General features: G+C 38.4%; 2 protein-coding genes across 2 annotated transcripts; one reads left to right on the forward strand and one right to left on the reverse strand.

The window, feature by feature from the left end:
• The first annotated feature begins 147 nt into the window (after positions 1 to 147).
• LOC111332323 (PR domain zinc finger protein 12) lies at positions 148 to 10,563 on the forward strand. The gene is made up of 4 exons (XM_022937639.2): positions 148 to 843; positions 3,373 to 3,671; positions 4,704 to 5,016; positions 9,531 to 10,563. The coding sequence occupies exons 1-4, from the start codon at positions 669 to 671 to the stop codon at positions 9,947 to 9,949; spliced, it is 1,206 nt and encodes a 401-aa protein (XP_022793374.1). The 5' UTR covers positions 148 to 668; the 3' UTR covers positions 9,950 to 10,563.
• Positions 10,564 to 13,193: 2,630 nt separating this feature from the next.
• LOC111332305 (uncharacterized) lies at positions 13,194 to 16,122 on the reverse strand. Its single transcript, XM_022937616.2, has one exon. The coding sequence runs from the start codon at positions 15,995 to 15,997 to the stop codon at positions 13,673 to 13,675; it is 2,325 nt and encodes a 774-aa protein (XP_022793351.2). The 5' UTR covers positions 15,998 to 16,122; the 3' UTR covers positions 13,194 to 13,672.
• Positions 16,123 to 16,163: the final 41 nt, after the last annotated feature.

The following is a 16,163-nucleotide window of genomic DNA, read 5'->3' on the forward strand; positions in this document are numbered from 1 at the left end:
ACCCTTAAACCCAGCGCAAAACCTGGCAGCCAATCGAGTCAAATTTGATACAAACCCAAAACATACACCTGTGTCGTTGATTTATTATTTGAAACTAAATTTCCTTCTTTCCCATCTCTAGATTTGACCATCCGGATGTCGGGTGAAGAAGAAAATGAAGATTTAATCTTTGCTAATTCTGCACTTTGCTACACAAGTCACTGTCGCGGCGCCCATTAATCGAAATCTCTCGTTCCTGTTTCCTCAAAGTACGATTCTTTTACCCGCAATTTTTGTCGAAAGTGCATTTAAAACTCACAGGAAATGCAAGTCGTCCGTCTGTTCTCGATGGCCTGTTGATCGGCCGCTAAAGTCTCCGTAAGGGGTAACATGGAGCGCATGCCTAATAGCTAGCTGAGGCAGGTGCTCTTTGCCCTGGCAGCTCATTATAAGCGCGAGTAGTACAGCGCTCAATGAGGTGTGAAGGGCATGATGAAAAATATTTGATTTATTACAAAGACTTATTTAGTTTTGCTTAGCCATTGTTCACATCTTGATCATTGTCAACGGCAAACATAAGCCAGCATATAAAGCCCTGACGTTTATTAAAACCCCATAAACCGAAGTAAGTGAATACGTAAAGATTGAAAATCGTCAGTGACAAGTCGGCAGTGAGGATCCGTGCCGAGATGTCCGTTTGGGTAGCGCCGCCACTCTTGGAAAAACCAAGCGGGCCCCTAAATATAAGTCAGGAGGTCTTAAGAAGCGTTCTGTACGGCAAGTGGTGTAACGTATTTGGTGGGCAGAAGGAACTTACCTTTAAATCTGGCGTTTTGGATAAAATGGACTACAACTCTGATGAAGGTAAATTTTAATTTTCCCTTATTACAATGAATGATATTCAGGTTAAAAACAAGGTATGCATTGGGAAACACGGCGAGATTAAACTATCTCGCGTGCTTTCAGGCACTCCAGAGTTTTGAGCAATAAGAAATTATGTAATTACTCGCTTTTAAACGCTGTGTTTAGTTACAGGAATTTATCATTGTCGTTTTATTTCCCGTGTTTCATTGCTTAGGAAAAAAAACGGTCAAAGAGATTGTAAAGTGTTTCGTGTTACGTATTCTTTTGGAATTTAACTAAGGAATGCCATTAAATTTTAACGACTTAGGAAAGTTTATAGTCTCTGGTTTATTTTAATGAGAAGAATTTGGGTTTATTAAACGTAGATCATTTTTTGTCCCTTCTCTCGTACAGAATTACTAAACTAACACGTTTCGCTGGCTATTTCGCTATTAGATGTCTCAGAACGCGAAGATTGCAGATTACTGAAAATACCACGCGGCAAATTGCAAAATCGCGTGAGGTTTCTCTCGCTTTCAGGTTTTTGTCGGTTAAGAAAAACGTTGCTTCAAGCCGCGGGGATTGATAATTTTGATTTATCCTATGGTTCTGTCATGTAACTCGTTCTTCCTCTCAAGGTCACTAAAGAACATCTGTACAGGTAGTTTGAGGAGGAACAGTAAAGTCTTCAGATTCGAACGCCTGCTCTTATCCTCCGCTTCGTCAGTTTTACTTAATGTTCTCAAAGCGCCTTGTACAGTTTCCGGCTGTCTGGTGAAACGGTCATTAGTGTATGATCTACCAGCAAACAAAATTTCAGAAATGGAGGCAAAAGCGCTTCCTTCTTTCAATTGTAATTTTGCGACGATAATAAGGTTTAAATACCCAATTTGCTTTTGGCAGGTGGATTCGCTCAGAATGAATATGTATGCGAACTCGGAAATTTAACTAAAAGCACTTAATTCGTACCAGTTTTGTAAACGTGTAGTTTTCGCAGACTTTTAAGCTCTTTGTGCAAAGTTCATTTCTTATCTCTTGATGTTTTTCAGGAGATCGCAATGAGGTCAGATATCTATGGTAATATTCACCCTCATTTCTTCCTCGGGAAGTAATTGCTGGCGCTTTAAAAAACCTATGTACCCTCATTGAAATTCTCGAGTGCGACGTGACAGAAACTATAAAAGAATATAAGGGAGGAAAAGAAATATGTTTAATCTAGTCTAATTTCGAATTTGCTTTTCGAGAGGAATTAGCATGTTTGGACATTTTTTATCATATAATTAATGTCTACTAGTTGGCATTAAACAAAGATTAGCATATCAAAGAGGAGTAACATGATGGAGTAACAATGCGGCTAGGACAGTCAAACTCAAACTAAAATCAATGAATACAGACAAGTGCGTCTTCTAAAACAACTTGGAAAGCGGAGGCCACGTGACTCGAAGGCACCATCCGCCTCGCCTACATCGCAAACATCGCAGCTTTTTGGGAAATTAAAAAATGAAACCAAGCTTTGAAATAAAGTCGGTGAAACTGGCTTGTTTTCATAAAACAAGCTTCCGTGGCCTGTTAATTCAAATGCGTGTGCCGTATTGTTCGACGCTCTTTACTTTCACATTGTTTATGAAATTTTACCAATACCCAAATAAAAAGCTATTATAAGAGAAGTGTTCAGTAATGAAAATTCGTGAAGCATATATCCTTCCGAGTCATATCTACACTTCCGCAATCAAGTCCAAATTTACTTCTCTGGTTTGTGTTTCACACTGTGTGTTCCATCAATGGCGATTGTTTGTGACTGATAAGGCCCCCGTAGCATAACAATTCGTTAGAGATTAATGCGACGCATAAACCCTCCTTTTTTGCCTGCTTATCACAGTGTATTTAGCACGTTCCTTGGGTTTACTTTAATTCAAGATCATAAAGATTAGCAGAGGTCTCAGAGCAGGTGCTACGGGCGAGGTTCGTATGAATAAACCTCGTCACAACTAAATTCATTACTGGAAGAGAATTAAGCCAAAATCATTTCGCTGTAATTTTTGACACGTTATCCTTATAGGCATTTTCCCCCTATTTTAACGATTTTTTTGTGACCTAGTTTTACAAACCTGCATTTCGGCTTTTTTCCTCAGCAGTGGAATAAAACGTTATAAATAATTGATTGTAAACGACTTCTGTTTGTTGCGATTGAAAACTTCATTAGAGAATAGCGTTTGAGCTTTCATCCGCTCGGGAAATTGATGCTTTTCAATTCCTTTCTTTATTTTGTCGTTTTTAAACAAGTTCTTGAAATTTGTAAAATTTTAACCAACTTTCCGCTGGGATTTTACTAAGTCTTTTGACTTCCAACAGTTATGATTCTTCTACGTTTTACTCATTTAGTTAGAAAACTAAGTGTCTAGACTGCAATTCAGTTATCTCGACTGCAAAAATCAATTGTACATAGTCCAGAGAAAATATGGCGACGTCGAGTTTTTTTTTTTTTTTTATCCGCTAAAACTGATAAAAATGTTTTTCACACGATGATTTTTTTTTCTTTGAATTTTTAAGATCCTGACGCTGGGTATTTGAGCAACATTAAACGTGTAGGATCTACTGCTTTAGTCCCGGTTCTAAGCAATGACAACGCCAAAACCAAGCAACTGTGTGTGGATAGCGACTCTTACTACATGGCGTTTGTATCTCTTCCGGAGCAAGTTACGATTGCATCATCTTCAATTCCGGGTGTTCAACTTGGTGTGTTTAGTACTTGCTGGATCAAGGAAGGTACTCAGATGGGGCCATATACAGGCCGTATTGTTAAAGTCGAAGAACTGAGCTCTGATATTGATAATAGTCTTATGTGGGAGGTGAGTGGCTTACGTTATGATTCTCGAGTGTTATCGTGTTTGAAATTGCGTTATGATGCGGGTTCAACGTTATCGTGTTCAAAATCGGAACGCACTGTGAGAAATTTCATCTTAGAATCGCGGGCATTCGTCAGTGAAGTTCTTGAAATCAGTTAAGGGCTACATGTGTTATTACTTCCAGTCAAATGATTTAAATTTTTCCCTCATCGAAAGCTTCGCTATTTATTATTGGCGAATTTCAAAATATTAAACACTTTTACGAAAATAAAATGCTAATTTTTTTTTTTATGTGCTCACTGATCACTGAGATTAACATGTTTCGGCGCAATGTAAAAATTTTAATATCGTGTTCTTTATTGAATCAGTGAATATTAGTGCGTTTCTCTGTCGCCATTTTGACAAAGAATATTTCATGTGATTCAAACTGATGCTGTACGTTAGCCTGAGGTTTAAAACTATATTGTTTTATTCAAGTAAGCCCGAGGAAAAATCGTTTAAGATAAGGTTAAAAACACTATTACTATTGTGTAGAGTGTTAGCATAGAGTGCCAAAAAGCATAAAGAAATGAAAAAAACAAACACTTTCAGTTGTTTTCTTCATTTGAGATATGCTCACCGCTGCATGAAAATTTTTAATCAGTAGACTGTCTTATTCGAAATAAACGAATTTTTACTCCGAAACCGACAGATTCCGAAATTTTATTTGGTATTCTATCCGTGATTTGGTGTTTGTTTGTACAGTACACAAGTCATTCGAGAGCCTCTTTGAATTAAGAACAAACCCCAATTCTTAATACGTATATGTGCGTTCCCAAATTTCTCGCATACGCTATTTGCTTTTTTTTTCCTAAGATCTAAAAGTAAAGAATATATCCATTGAAATGTCTTGTATTTTGCGAAGAGTTACTTGTAAAACGTTTACAATATTCTTACAAAACATGTTCGCTTAAAGTTATTTCTTCCTTGTACACATCGGTTTAAAAATACGACCCTAAGTGAATGTTGTCGTTTTAAAAATTTGCTTCAAAACAGGTTCTCAACGAAGACGGAACGGTTAGTCACTTTCTCGACGCGAAAGATGAAAATCCGCGCAATTGGATGGGCTTCGTAAATTGCGCAAGGAACGAACAAGAACAGAACTTAGACGTGTTTCAGTACGGAGGTAATATTTACTACCGTGCGGTCAAAGACATTCCTCCAGATCAAGAATTGCTGGTTTGGTATGGCGGTACTTACGTTCAATTCCTCGGGATCCCGGGAATTGCGCCCGTGAACGACTTTGTGCGAAGAAAGAGGAGAGGACCCGAGGAAGAAGAAGAGGAACCAGAGCCTTCTCAGATTCACGGTGAGTATTGAGACTGGAATTAACTCCAGCTCGTCTAAACTTGGCACTGATCAACTTATTACATGATATTGCTTGTCAAGCAAAAACTGCGACATCTTAGGTAAATCTGAAATGCGAGTTTGCACTTGTATGATTCCAAAGTCAAGAGACAGACATAGATCCAAAACTGCATTGCCTCTTTAATGTACCGCATCGGAGATCAGTAGGACCAAGGTGATGCACGGCCCTCATTTAACACAAAAATGTTTTGCTTCAAGACTTGAAAGCAATACCTCGACCTTTTGCTTTGAAGTTGATAGTATTCTGGTTGAAAAATCATGCATCCTTTTTTCTTCCCTTCTCCCTTTCTGAAAATCAACAGTTTAACTTACTCAAACTTTTCATACCTACACGGTCTTAAAGGTGTTTGCGTTTCGCCGACTTGTATCCAGTTTTCGGGAAAAAATCAGGACTTTCATTTCTAATTTAATCGCGCGTATGAGTCGTCAACACCTGCAAAAGTGCTTTAAAAATGGAAAAAAAAATGTAAGTTTTAATAATTTTAGTAGCAGTGAATTTGTTAAATTTACAAGCCGACTTAACTAAATACAGGAACTGCTCAAACAAATCTTTTTATTGCTATTTGTTTCAAATGGTTCTACGAAAAAAAGCATCCTTAAAAAAAAATGTATTTTCTGCCAGCATTAAATGTTTTGATTCCAAAATTTTTTTGGCAAGGAATACTTTGAATATTTACGGGGTATAATAACATAAAGTAAACCGTGTTGTATTTATGTTTATTCTGGCGGTAAAAATCTTGCTGTGCCATCGAATTTGTTATTTTTTTCACCGGAACTGAATTCAATTCTTCAGCACGGTTTTTGTATACTGTTGTTATTGAGATGTTTCGAAGGATCGTTGTGTGTCTTTGCTGCCAACGACGCTGAGAATTACAATTCTGACAGAGAGAGTAGAAACCTCAACACAACTCGCGTTCAGTCGTCGCATCGATCTACTACTCCCTTTTAAAACTAGAAAACATGCGACTAAAACAAGCTGCGCTCGAAGTTAACAGCTTTCTTTTATAATCAAGGAAGGGGGCGAGTGTTGTAAAATTTGCATTTCCAAAAGAATGGATCCGGAGTTAATCAATCCAATAAATATTCAAACACGGTGGTGGGCGATAAATTTCGGTTCAGTGTTAGGTATTCAGCCGCTTTCTTAAGATAGACATTATCATTTACAAATTACGAAGCAAGGTCGTTGGCGCCCAGCGCTTTTTTATAATGAGCCTATCTATGGGGTGTAGTTATTTTGGAGACGTTCAATTAAAAAGAAAACCGGCTAGGCTGAGGCGTTAGTAGAGAACAATGCTAAAACTTGTTTAAGTCTGTTAAAGGAGTCCGCAGGAAAAGTGAAAAAAGTGTTCAGTTATCTTTTATCAATTTCGATGTTTACCAGCAACTTGCGCTTTGCCTTGTCCGGTTAATCATTGCCTTAGATGGCAATGCACCACAAAACTGATTACAGGTAGAGATAAATATAGTAATTATTAGGGAGTTAAGCCTCGAGCTAATATCATCTCCTTGATGCTCTCTGATGTACATCTAATGGAAAAGTGCAAATTACAACTCCATAACTCCCGCTTGTCCCCTTCCAACTGCGCATATTTTCCTTCCGGAAACAAAATTTCGAAACTTCTGTCTTGTAAACATTACTGCGGGAAACTTAGTTGTTATTACTGATTTTTTTTTGTTCCGATGCAGCCCAAAGCAATTCTGAAAACTTGAAAATTGGGTCTACTCCATTGAATCAGTGTACACGCCAAGATAAGACAGAAATATTTTTTTCATCCCAATAGTCAAAGTAAATTTACTCATGTAGTTTATTTTAAAGAGAATCGAAAATAGATTGTGTTACTGCTGATCTGGGAGTGAAAACAGTATGCTGAAATTAAGACAGCTGGATTTCGATTAATTTAGCAGGCTTTCAAGAAAAATCAATTAGGACGCTTGGGGATGAAATTAATAATGGATTAACAGTAATGATTTGTAAACGGTTCCAATTCGGCATGTTTAAAAGTGTTCAATTAAAGGGAAGTTTATTTAAACGAAGTGGTTTAATAAAAAGAGCTTTAGCAAACAGAAAGGAGGGGCATATGTAGTATTAAAAAAAAGACCTTTCGCCTGGTCGTCGCCTAAGTTTGTAGATTTTTTTTTTTAAAGTGTTTCACTTTTCTTCTAGAAGTTACCTTATTTTAGCGATTGCTGCAGAGCTTAAAACACACAGACAAATTTTTGGAGGGAGAAAGGTAAAACAGCGAATCGTAAACACTGACAAGCAATGTTAATTACGCTTCGTTCGAGTCAACGTTTTCTTTTTTCTTTTCTTGTCCCTGGCGCTAATGAAAGAGGAACAGGTGATTTTAGTGATATCTTTAAATCGGTTCCTTTGTATTCTGATAACATCACACTAGTTTTGTTGAAATTCTATCTTGCTTGAATGGCTTACTACTCGAAAAAACTGAAGGTGATGGAAAGGACATTGTGAAGCCAATATTTTCATTTTTTCACCCTCAAGCAATTTGCGTTTTTTTTCTTTTTTATTCACCATTGTGAAACCGAACATTCATTTTAGTTTCCTCGTTTACTGTAACAAATCACGCAAAATGCGTCAAGATTTAGTAAATCGGGTCCTTTTTTAATTTCTTGGGGTGTTTTTCTGTTTAATTTAGTTTTAATTTAGTCAGTATATTGCGAAAACTTTGAAGCAGACCAACAATAGGAAAATGCGCTTGGAAACTTTTACTTATTTTATTTAACTCAAGATTTAGCGGCACTCACTTAGGAGTGTGTCTGCTGATTATTACATCTCGCTGTGTACGATGTGATTTCTAATTACATCAGCATTTCTTGAGTTTCGAAATAAATGTGGTGGGTCGGAACCACAGGTAATTAGGAGTTTTAAATTGGTTTTATTGGGTTCGTCACCTGGTTTTGAAAACAGCCTTATTTTTTCTTTCTTATTTCTTTTCGCATAATTGTAAAGAAGCATTTATGATGAATGCACGTATCACATAACATGAATCAACAATGTCATTTTTTTTCCACGCTAAGGCTTTTGCGTTAATCAAAAATCATCTATTTGCCCCCTGGGTCATGGAATATGAGCTGTATATGAATTTTAAGTTTACTCGCGTTAATGCCAATGTCAATTCCAAGTTTGAAATAACCACGCCCTGCATTAACGACGAAGAAGAAACACGATTTCGCTTCAGGGCGAAGGAAAGTCTCTCTCTAAGACGTGGCACATTAAGCATCATGTCAGAAACTGGAAAAATACAATGAAAAAAAAAAAAAAAAACAGACGAATGAAAAGCGTGGCAATCTACACTTCTTTCTGTCAGATAGAAAGGAGAGAATTGAATCAATTTACGCCTACTATAACGAAACAGAGAGATCTGACCAAAATTTTTTGTACGAATAAAATCTTGGATTAAGTTTGAGGCTGAGCGCCAGTAACATATTTATCCACAAGTCGTGTGCGTTTTGCATGTCTTGAGTTTTTACAATAAGTTCGTATTCTCGTGTGACCATGATAATTTTCACCATATTACATTTACCACGTGCCGTTTCCTCACTATAGTGTTATATTTTTTAGCGAAAGCCACAGATGGCTATTGCTTATTATTAAAATGCGAATGGTCAGTTAATATCATGTTCAAGCCACCCAATGAAACAAGATTCCAGCGTTGTCCGAATTCTAATGTAAGTCTTCATTTGGTCTTTCGTGGCTCCTACCAAGTGTCGATTTGTTTAACTAATCCAAAATCTTTACTTGTCTCTTGCTGAGATTTCTAATTTGAATGGTCTATTAATCATGTAATACATATGCAGGAGATTTTTTATGCCCAAGCTCAGCGTCTGTGTAATTAGTATAATCTTTGGAATTGACAGAAATTCGGAAATTTCACCAGCACCTCTATCAGGCATACTCTAAAGTTTTCAGTGTCTTACCAAAACGTTTCCGTAATAAATGATAATTACACGGTCCGTAGAACTAATTTAAATGTATTTCCTGTACTCTTAAGGCTGTGAGGAAACTTAATTTTTTTATTTAGTATTTTCAGGTCGGGGAAAGAAATAGTTTTGCTACAAAAGTTTGACCTGCGTCGTTTCCTCAGTCATTTTCCACTTTTTCAAACACCTTATTTATCTTTGCGAAGGGTTATTGTTATGGCTTTGTATTACAAAAAAGAAAACGTTTTATTTCTAGTTTTGATTTCAAGCTGTTTCTGAAGCACTTGGCATGATTTATAACACAGCGTGAAATGTTTATCTTGGAATTGAACCTCCCCAACCACTTTCCACATTTCCTCTACGTTATTGTTTCTATCAAAACAGGAAATCGCGCCCAACCGTGCGTTAAATTGTAGGAGTTCTTCTTTGATTATTTATTCTAGAAAAATAGATCTTTGTTTGCACTTGAGAAAAGTATGAATTGACAGATTTTTTCTTTCTTTTCGTTTCATGTAGGAGATTCAGTTTACAAATTCAGTCATGACCGTGTTAAAAGCAACGTCGTTCCCGGCAGATTAAAGTGTACGCTTTGCCGACGAGGATTTAACTCTCGGAGCAATTTGCGCTCGCACATGCGCATTCACACCCTGGAGAAACCGTTTCAGTGCAAATACTGCAAGAAGTCGTTCTCGCAATCGTCGACCCTTCGGAACCACACCAGGCTTCACACTGGAGAGAAACCTTACAAATGTAATGTGTGTCACTTCGCTTACTCGCAGCTTGCTGGATTGCGGGCTCATCAAAAATCAGCGCGGCATAGGCCTTTACACGAGGCTGCCAAAGTAGCAGCTCAGAAACAGCAAAGTCTTCTTGAAGAAACAAGTCATATTGAGCATTCACCAGACTCTTGCAAATTAGAAAGCGCGACTCCATAGCTAAGAGTTGTGCTTTTTTGGAATATGCTACTTAATTACGAAGGAAACTATAGAGCGCCACATTACTGTTAGGCGGTCTTCCCCAACATTTTCAAAGCAAACATACTCTACTTTGGTTATCAATCTCCTTAAGTGTTCATCCTAATACTTAGAGATTACCTGAAGGAAAAAACAAGTACTTATTCTTAATTACGCTTAAAATAAAGGGTTGTAGGATCGAGCGCCTTTAAACTGACTTTTGAAATAGATTCTTATATTTGATACCTGTACATACAGCAGAGGACATTTTCAAATCTTAGTGTACCCAGTTTCCGCTGTGAAATGTTGTTAATTTTCGTTTTTAGCTGGTTGGCTGTTAATGAGGGCAAATCAGTGAAAATAGTGATCAAAAAGTACTTTTGCGCGTTACGGTTGTATATAGTGTAAATAGGATTTTGTAAAAAGAAAATTTGCCAGAAAGCTTTAATGTGCATTCAGTGTAAAATGTCCATAGCACGCTTCCATTTGAACTGTCAATGATGTGATTGGCGTGAGCTGCTAGATTCAAACATATGAGTTGACACCAGTTTACTCAAGTACCGTTTTATAGGAAATAAACAGACAACCATATGAAATATTTGTGTCGTGTCTACAAGATTTTACCCTAAAAGCATCACTTCTGACACAAATAAAGTGACTGGGACGCGAACGTTTTTCATCTTAAAATGACCATATTATCTCTCGTGTCAAGATTTTCATCTTTCCTTGTAAACACAAAAATTAAGAGAGGCTTTCATCTCAAGGACATAATAGAGAGTCTACAAAGAAACATTCCACATTTTTCTCCCAGGTTCAATTAATGATTTTTTTCTTGACTTGGCTGACATGTGTTGCTTTCACAGGCCTTAGTTAAAGACCTTTCCTGTGACTTGCAATCGGAAAACATGATTTCTTCGCTCTCTTAAATCATTTGGGAAATTGCCTTTAGAGGACAACTCAGTATTTACTTTATGCTATTGTAAATGCTTTTCTTCCTCCACGTGCGACTTTTATGTAAGTTATTAATTTAAAGTTTAATCTTTTGCCGACATCTTTTAGGGAAAATGGCAACACAATGATAAGAAAGTGAAACTCCACAAGCCATGGCATATTTAAGATTTTGTTATTTAATGTTAAGCGTCCGTCCGGTGGCTTATCTGGTTTTTTAAAAGTGTTTTTCAATTGCTCTTCATTCACAAATTTCAGCCCGTACTAAGATATGAAGAATTGATTACTTTTATTATTAATTTTCAGCGGCGAACTCGCAAAATCGATCAACTTTGTTTAGAGCATTGTAAATCCTTGTTTAAAAGACCTCTAGACATTTTCGCCGCTCTAGGGGTTTATCTGTAAACCATTTGCGAACCAATATTCCACCTGACATTCATTCCTCGTAAAGTATTGTCTGTCCGTCAATTTGTCGATCATGATGCACAGTGACCTTTTTCTAAATTTTCAAAGATACTTATCAAAAAATCAGATATCATCGACTTTTTATCTGAAGTGGTGCTTACAAATGCGAGTAGTGTTGCAGATTTACCCCTGGGACATAATTCTGATCCGAGGGCTCTGCTACCATCGATTCTATTAACTGTTACCTCTTGCTCTGATTCATAATGTTATCAGAACTAAGGAACATGATCTCGAGTTTTGATAGAAACTGAATCACTCGTTGGGCATAATTTAAGTTGTTGATAGAGGGTGAGCGCAGCACCAAATGTTTGGAATACAACAGCTAAACAGCACTTCGTGCGCCACCGCACGCCCTAAGAAACAATTACCAAAAGATGATGGTTTGAGTCGAATCATTAAATGAACCAAACCAAACAAACAAAGAGTGAGTGCCATAACGACCATTTGAAATGAAATGGAGGGGTGACTGGCCGGATTCGAACTAAAACTCAGGCTGTTTGATAAAACACAGCTCTTCAGCAACTTCCCGCTCCTATGTGTGAATAGATTAAGAAATGCTCGGTCGTCGAATAAATAGATCTTATTAGACGTTTTGTTGTGTGGTATCGCTGAGTATTTTTACGAGTTGTGCCGCATTTTGAAGAGCCCGTAGGGCGATTCAAAATATAAACAACTCGTAAAAATACTCAGCGATGCTACACAACAAAATGTCTAATAAGAGATTTATTATCCAACACGCCAAATTGTTATTCCAGTGCGGGCGAATTTCGCGGTATTTCTGGAGCACAAATATCGCGTGATATTCGTACTCGTCTCGCACTTAATTTCTACTCTACGAAGCGCAACTGGATAATAAATAAATATACTATTTATTTCTCTTGAGAGTGAAAGGAAGGAAAAAAATCTGAGTTCCTTGACCCCTTTATTCCGAACCTTTCTCAGTTGAAAATGTAAGAAAATATCTAATACCCCACGCCCTAATATCAGCATGCATACTCTCCGTACATTCTCTATACATTTCCTAAAGTGCTGACAGGTAGAATTTCTTTCATAATCAAGAGCTTCTTTAGTTGGTGATCATTTCCTTTATTCTCATGACCTTGATGTGTAATTCAGGAGTGATAATGTAAGGAGAAATTAGACGCTGGTCACTCTTACTCTGATCATTTCCTTTATTCTCATGACCTTAATGTGTGATTCAGGGGTGACATTGTAAGGAGAAATTAGATGCTTATCACTCTTACGCTGATCATTTCCTTTATTCTCATGACCTTTATGTGTAATTCAGGGATGATATTGTAAGGAGAAATTAGATGCTGGTCGCTCTTACGCTGATCATTTCCTCTATTCTCATGACCTTTATGTGTGATTCAGGGGTGATATTGTAAGGAGAAATTAGATGCTGGTCACTCTTACGCTGATCATTTCCTCTATTCTCATGACCTTAATGTGTGTTTCAGGGGTGATATTGTAAGGAGAAATTAGATGCTGGTCACTCGTACGCTGATCATTTCCTGTATTCTCATGACCTTTATGTGTGATTCAGGGGTGATATTGTAAGGAGAAATTAGATGCTGGTCACTCGTACGCTGATCATTTCCTGTATTCTCATGACCTTTATGTGTGATTCAGGGGTGATATTGCAGGGAGAAGTAAAATGCTAGTCACTCTTAGGGTTCAAACAGCTAAAACAGGTGTTTCAGAAGGACATTTTTCGTCCAGACTTGAACAATTTCGGGGACGATGCGACCTAGCTAAAACAACTCTAAACGCTGAAGCTCAAAAGAAAAAAAAAAAGAAAGAAGAACTGATCTAAACTGTGAAATCCACCACTTGACCGGATTTTAATTGAGTGCCGTAAAACGCAAAACCATGAAAATCACATGAACCAATCAGGAGAAAAAGAGAGTACCACAAGGGGTAGAAGAGGACTCAACGTAAAAAAGAAACAACTGCCCAAAGCGCGGGAAAATGTACGTGACCAAGCCGCGGTTGGGTCTAGTTTTGAAATTGATTGGTTGAGAGAGTGGCGCCAGTTTTCTGGACCGACCAATCACAGAGCGAAGTGAAGCAAACCAAAGCAATCCGGATTACTTTCGGCACTCAAGAGAATTTCTGTACTAAGTACATAATTTTATGAGGACGGCTGAGAACAAAAAAACTGGCAATGAAAGTTAGTGACTCTATTTCAAAGAAAAGGCACTTGAAAATTTCACAGGTGAAATGCGTTGGAAAAAAAGTACTTTTCCGGTCATTTTACAAAACAACACGTGTCAGTTCCAAAACAAAAAATTATCTTTCCTCCTTCAGTAAAATCTCACCGAGAAACACACTAGTAAGAAAATCACACTGAGGAAGGGAGCAGATGGCTCGGTGCACGTGACTTGGTGTCACAAGCCTAGGACCATAAGACGTAGTCTGGTCAGCGGCGTAAGCCCATGACTGACGCAACAGATCTTCAGCAAATCTTTTGCAGGCTGTTAGAAGAAGACTCTCAATCACGTGCACATTTACCCCATCAGTATGGACAGTCTTTAGCTTAACACCGATGTCGCTGCACATTTCACGGATCCAATTCTGTTCCGAAGTTGACGGAATCGTATACATCACTGGTTTCCCATCCTGTGGCTTTGTTGCTTTTTCTCTAGGTATGTCACCAACCACATCGATTTCCAGGTCTTCTGAGTCGTTGTCTGGTCGTGGTATGTCAGGAAGACATCTTTCTTTCAGTCCCACTTCAGAGAACAAGGTAGCTGATAGCGTAAGGCAATTGTAACTTGCTTTATCGCATCTATGACCTTCACTTACTTCAGAAGGCACCTCAGATTGGACACCAAGGCAGCCTCCGCACAGCTTACAGAAAGAAACGTCTTCCACTAAGACTTTGTCACTTGGTGTGTAACCAAAACGACGGCACCATAGTAAGATATCCTTAACACTGAGCTTACAAGAAGGCATCGAGGTTAATATACTTCGCTTAACAGCCGCTGCCCTTTGCCACTCGCAGGCTCTTTTCTTGCCTATATTCCAGCTAAGAAACTGTTCTGAAGAGGCAGCACTATAATGGTGCTTAACGAGGTTTCTTGCAGGATCAATCAAGGGGTGCTCTTTCACACGTTGCCTCAGCTGTTCTTTAAGTTCCTCCGTGAACTGGTTCTGTCCGGAAATTAGCTCAGGGCTGCCACACCTTGACGATGGCTGACTGTTTACAGGTGATGACACTGCGGAGGAAATCACTGATGAACTCGCAGAGACTGATTCTAATTTTACTTTTTTCAGTGGAGGATACTGTGATGACATTTCTGGTGCGTTCGAACATTTTCTAACTGTTGGAAGCGTTTCATGTTGAAGCTGATTTCTGTTGTTCTGAAGATTTCTCGCGGTGTTTCTTACTACATTATTATCATGCTCGTGGTGTGCATGGGGAGAAAAGCTTTCTACAGCAGCTGAAATATAGTTATCATCGATTGTCCTACGATCCAGCTCCAAGTCTACAACAGTTTCGGAGCCTAACGTCTGAAGCCCTGTGTACGTTCGATCCAATTTTAGTTCGTGAAAGATGTCAGCCCTCTTGTTCCTGGGGTCAACAAAATGTAACTGAACGCGGACTGTAAATTCTCCCCAACCTCTCCTGGTCAAATGAAAAGGAGGCTTGTTGACCTCTACTATGTCGTTCGGACGATAACTCGGGTGAAGAAAGAACCACACCTTCTTTATAAATCGATCAATGTTCGGATCTTCGGGAGGACCACGAACATACACCATCCACTTGTGGGTCGATTTGTCGTAATCCTCCCGCCTGTCTATCGATATGTATTTTGATGTGTTCCCAACAATGATTCGCTTTTTGATATAGAACCGCGATCCAGCGCTAGCAACAACCATGGGCGTTGCATTTGAAACGCTTGCTGTTGCAATTGGTGAGTTTTCTTGACTTGAACTAGGCTCCAAACAGTTTTGAGTGATTCCATTCCCTGTTTCAGGGTTTGATTTCTTAGAATGATCTTCCTTTATGATATGACCCCAGAGAACGGGTTCTCCACACGCAGTTGTTCCATTTGGAGTGCTACTACAATTCTCTTGTCTCGTATGAAGCACAGCGTCGATAAGGTGATTCTTACTGCCAATAAGTTGATCATTAGCACTTATTGTTGTCTCAGAGGCCGTTGATTTCTTAACTTCCAAAGGCTCTGTTGCTTCTGATTTAAAATTGCTTGTTGAACTGATCGTTTCTTTAGTGGGATTTTTGTTGAGTGGATTCATTTGAAAGTCGACTCGTTTTGCGAGATTCCGACCTGACTTTCTCCGATCATGTCCCTCATTCTTGAAATATGACCGATTACTAGATTGGTTTCCTCTGTTTTCGGACGAGCCGTAATACCTTGCTAGCACACACGCTCTCAGCCTATCTAGCATTGCTTTAGCATGACCGATTCTATCGTCAATCACAACAATCTCTCTTTCCTTGAGATGTATTTCTAGAGCGAACTGCTGTCGAATTATTTCATCGATCTTCTGAATAGTTTGTTCCTTTGCATCTCGCTGTCTTGAGGTAAGGATTCTTCGCTCTCGTTCCCGTTGATTACTGCTTGCAGACTCATAATCTGGATCCTCCATTTCTTCTTTGCACCAACTATTTTCCAAGCTGCTTTAGAGAAACGCCATAAATTTTACAGGAAAGACATTATTACATACTTCTCTGATACGAAAAACTTACTACACCATGTGTGTTTACGTTTTGTACGCGTGCGCTACGTTGGAGAACGCTGGTAAAATTCGCGGT

This window comes from Stylophora pistillata, chromosome 4, assembly GCF_964205215.1.
Source record: "Stylophora pistillata chromosome 4, jaStyPist1.2, whole genome shotgun sequence".
Classification (NCBI taxonomy): domain Eukaryota; kingdom Metazoa; phylum Cnidaria; class Anthozoa; order Scleractinia; family Pocilloporidae; genus Stylophora; species Stylophora pistillata.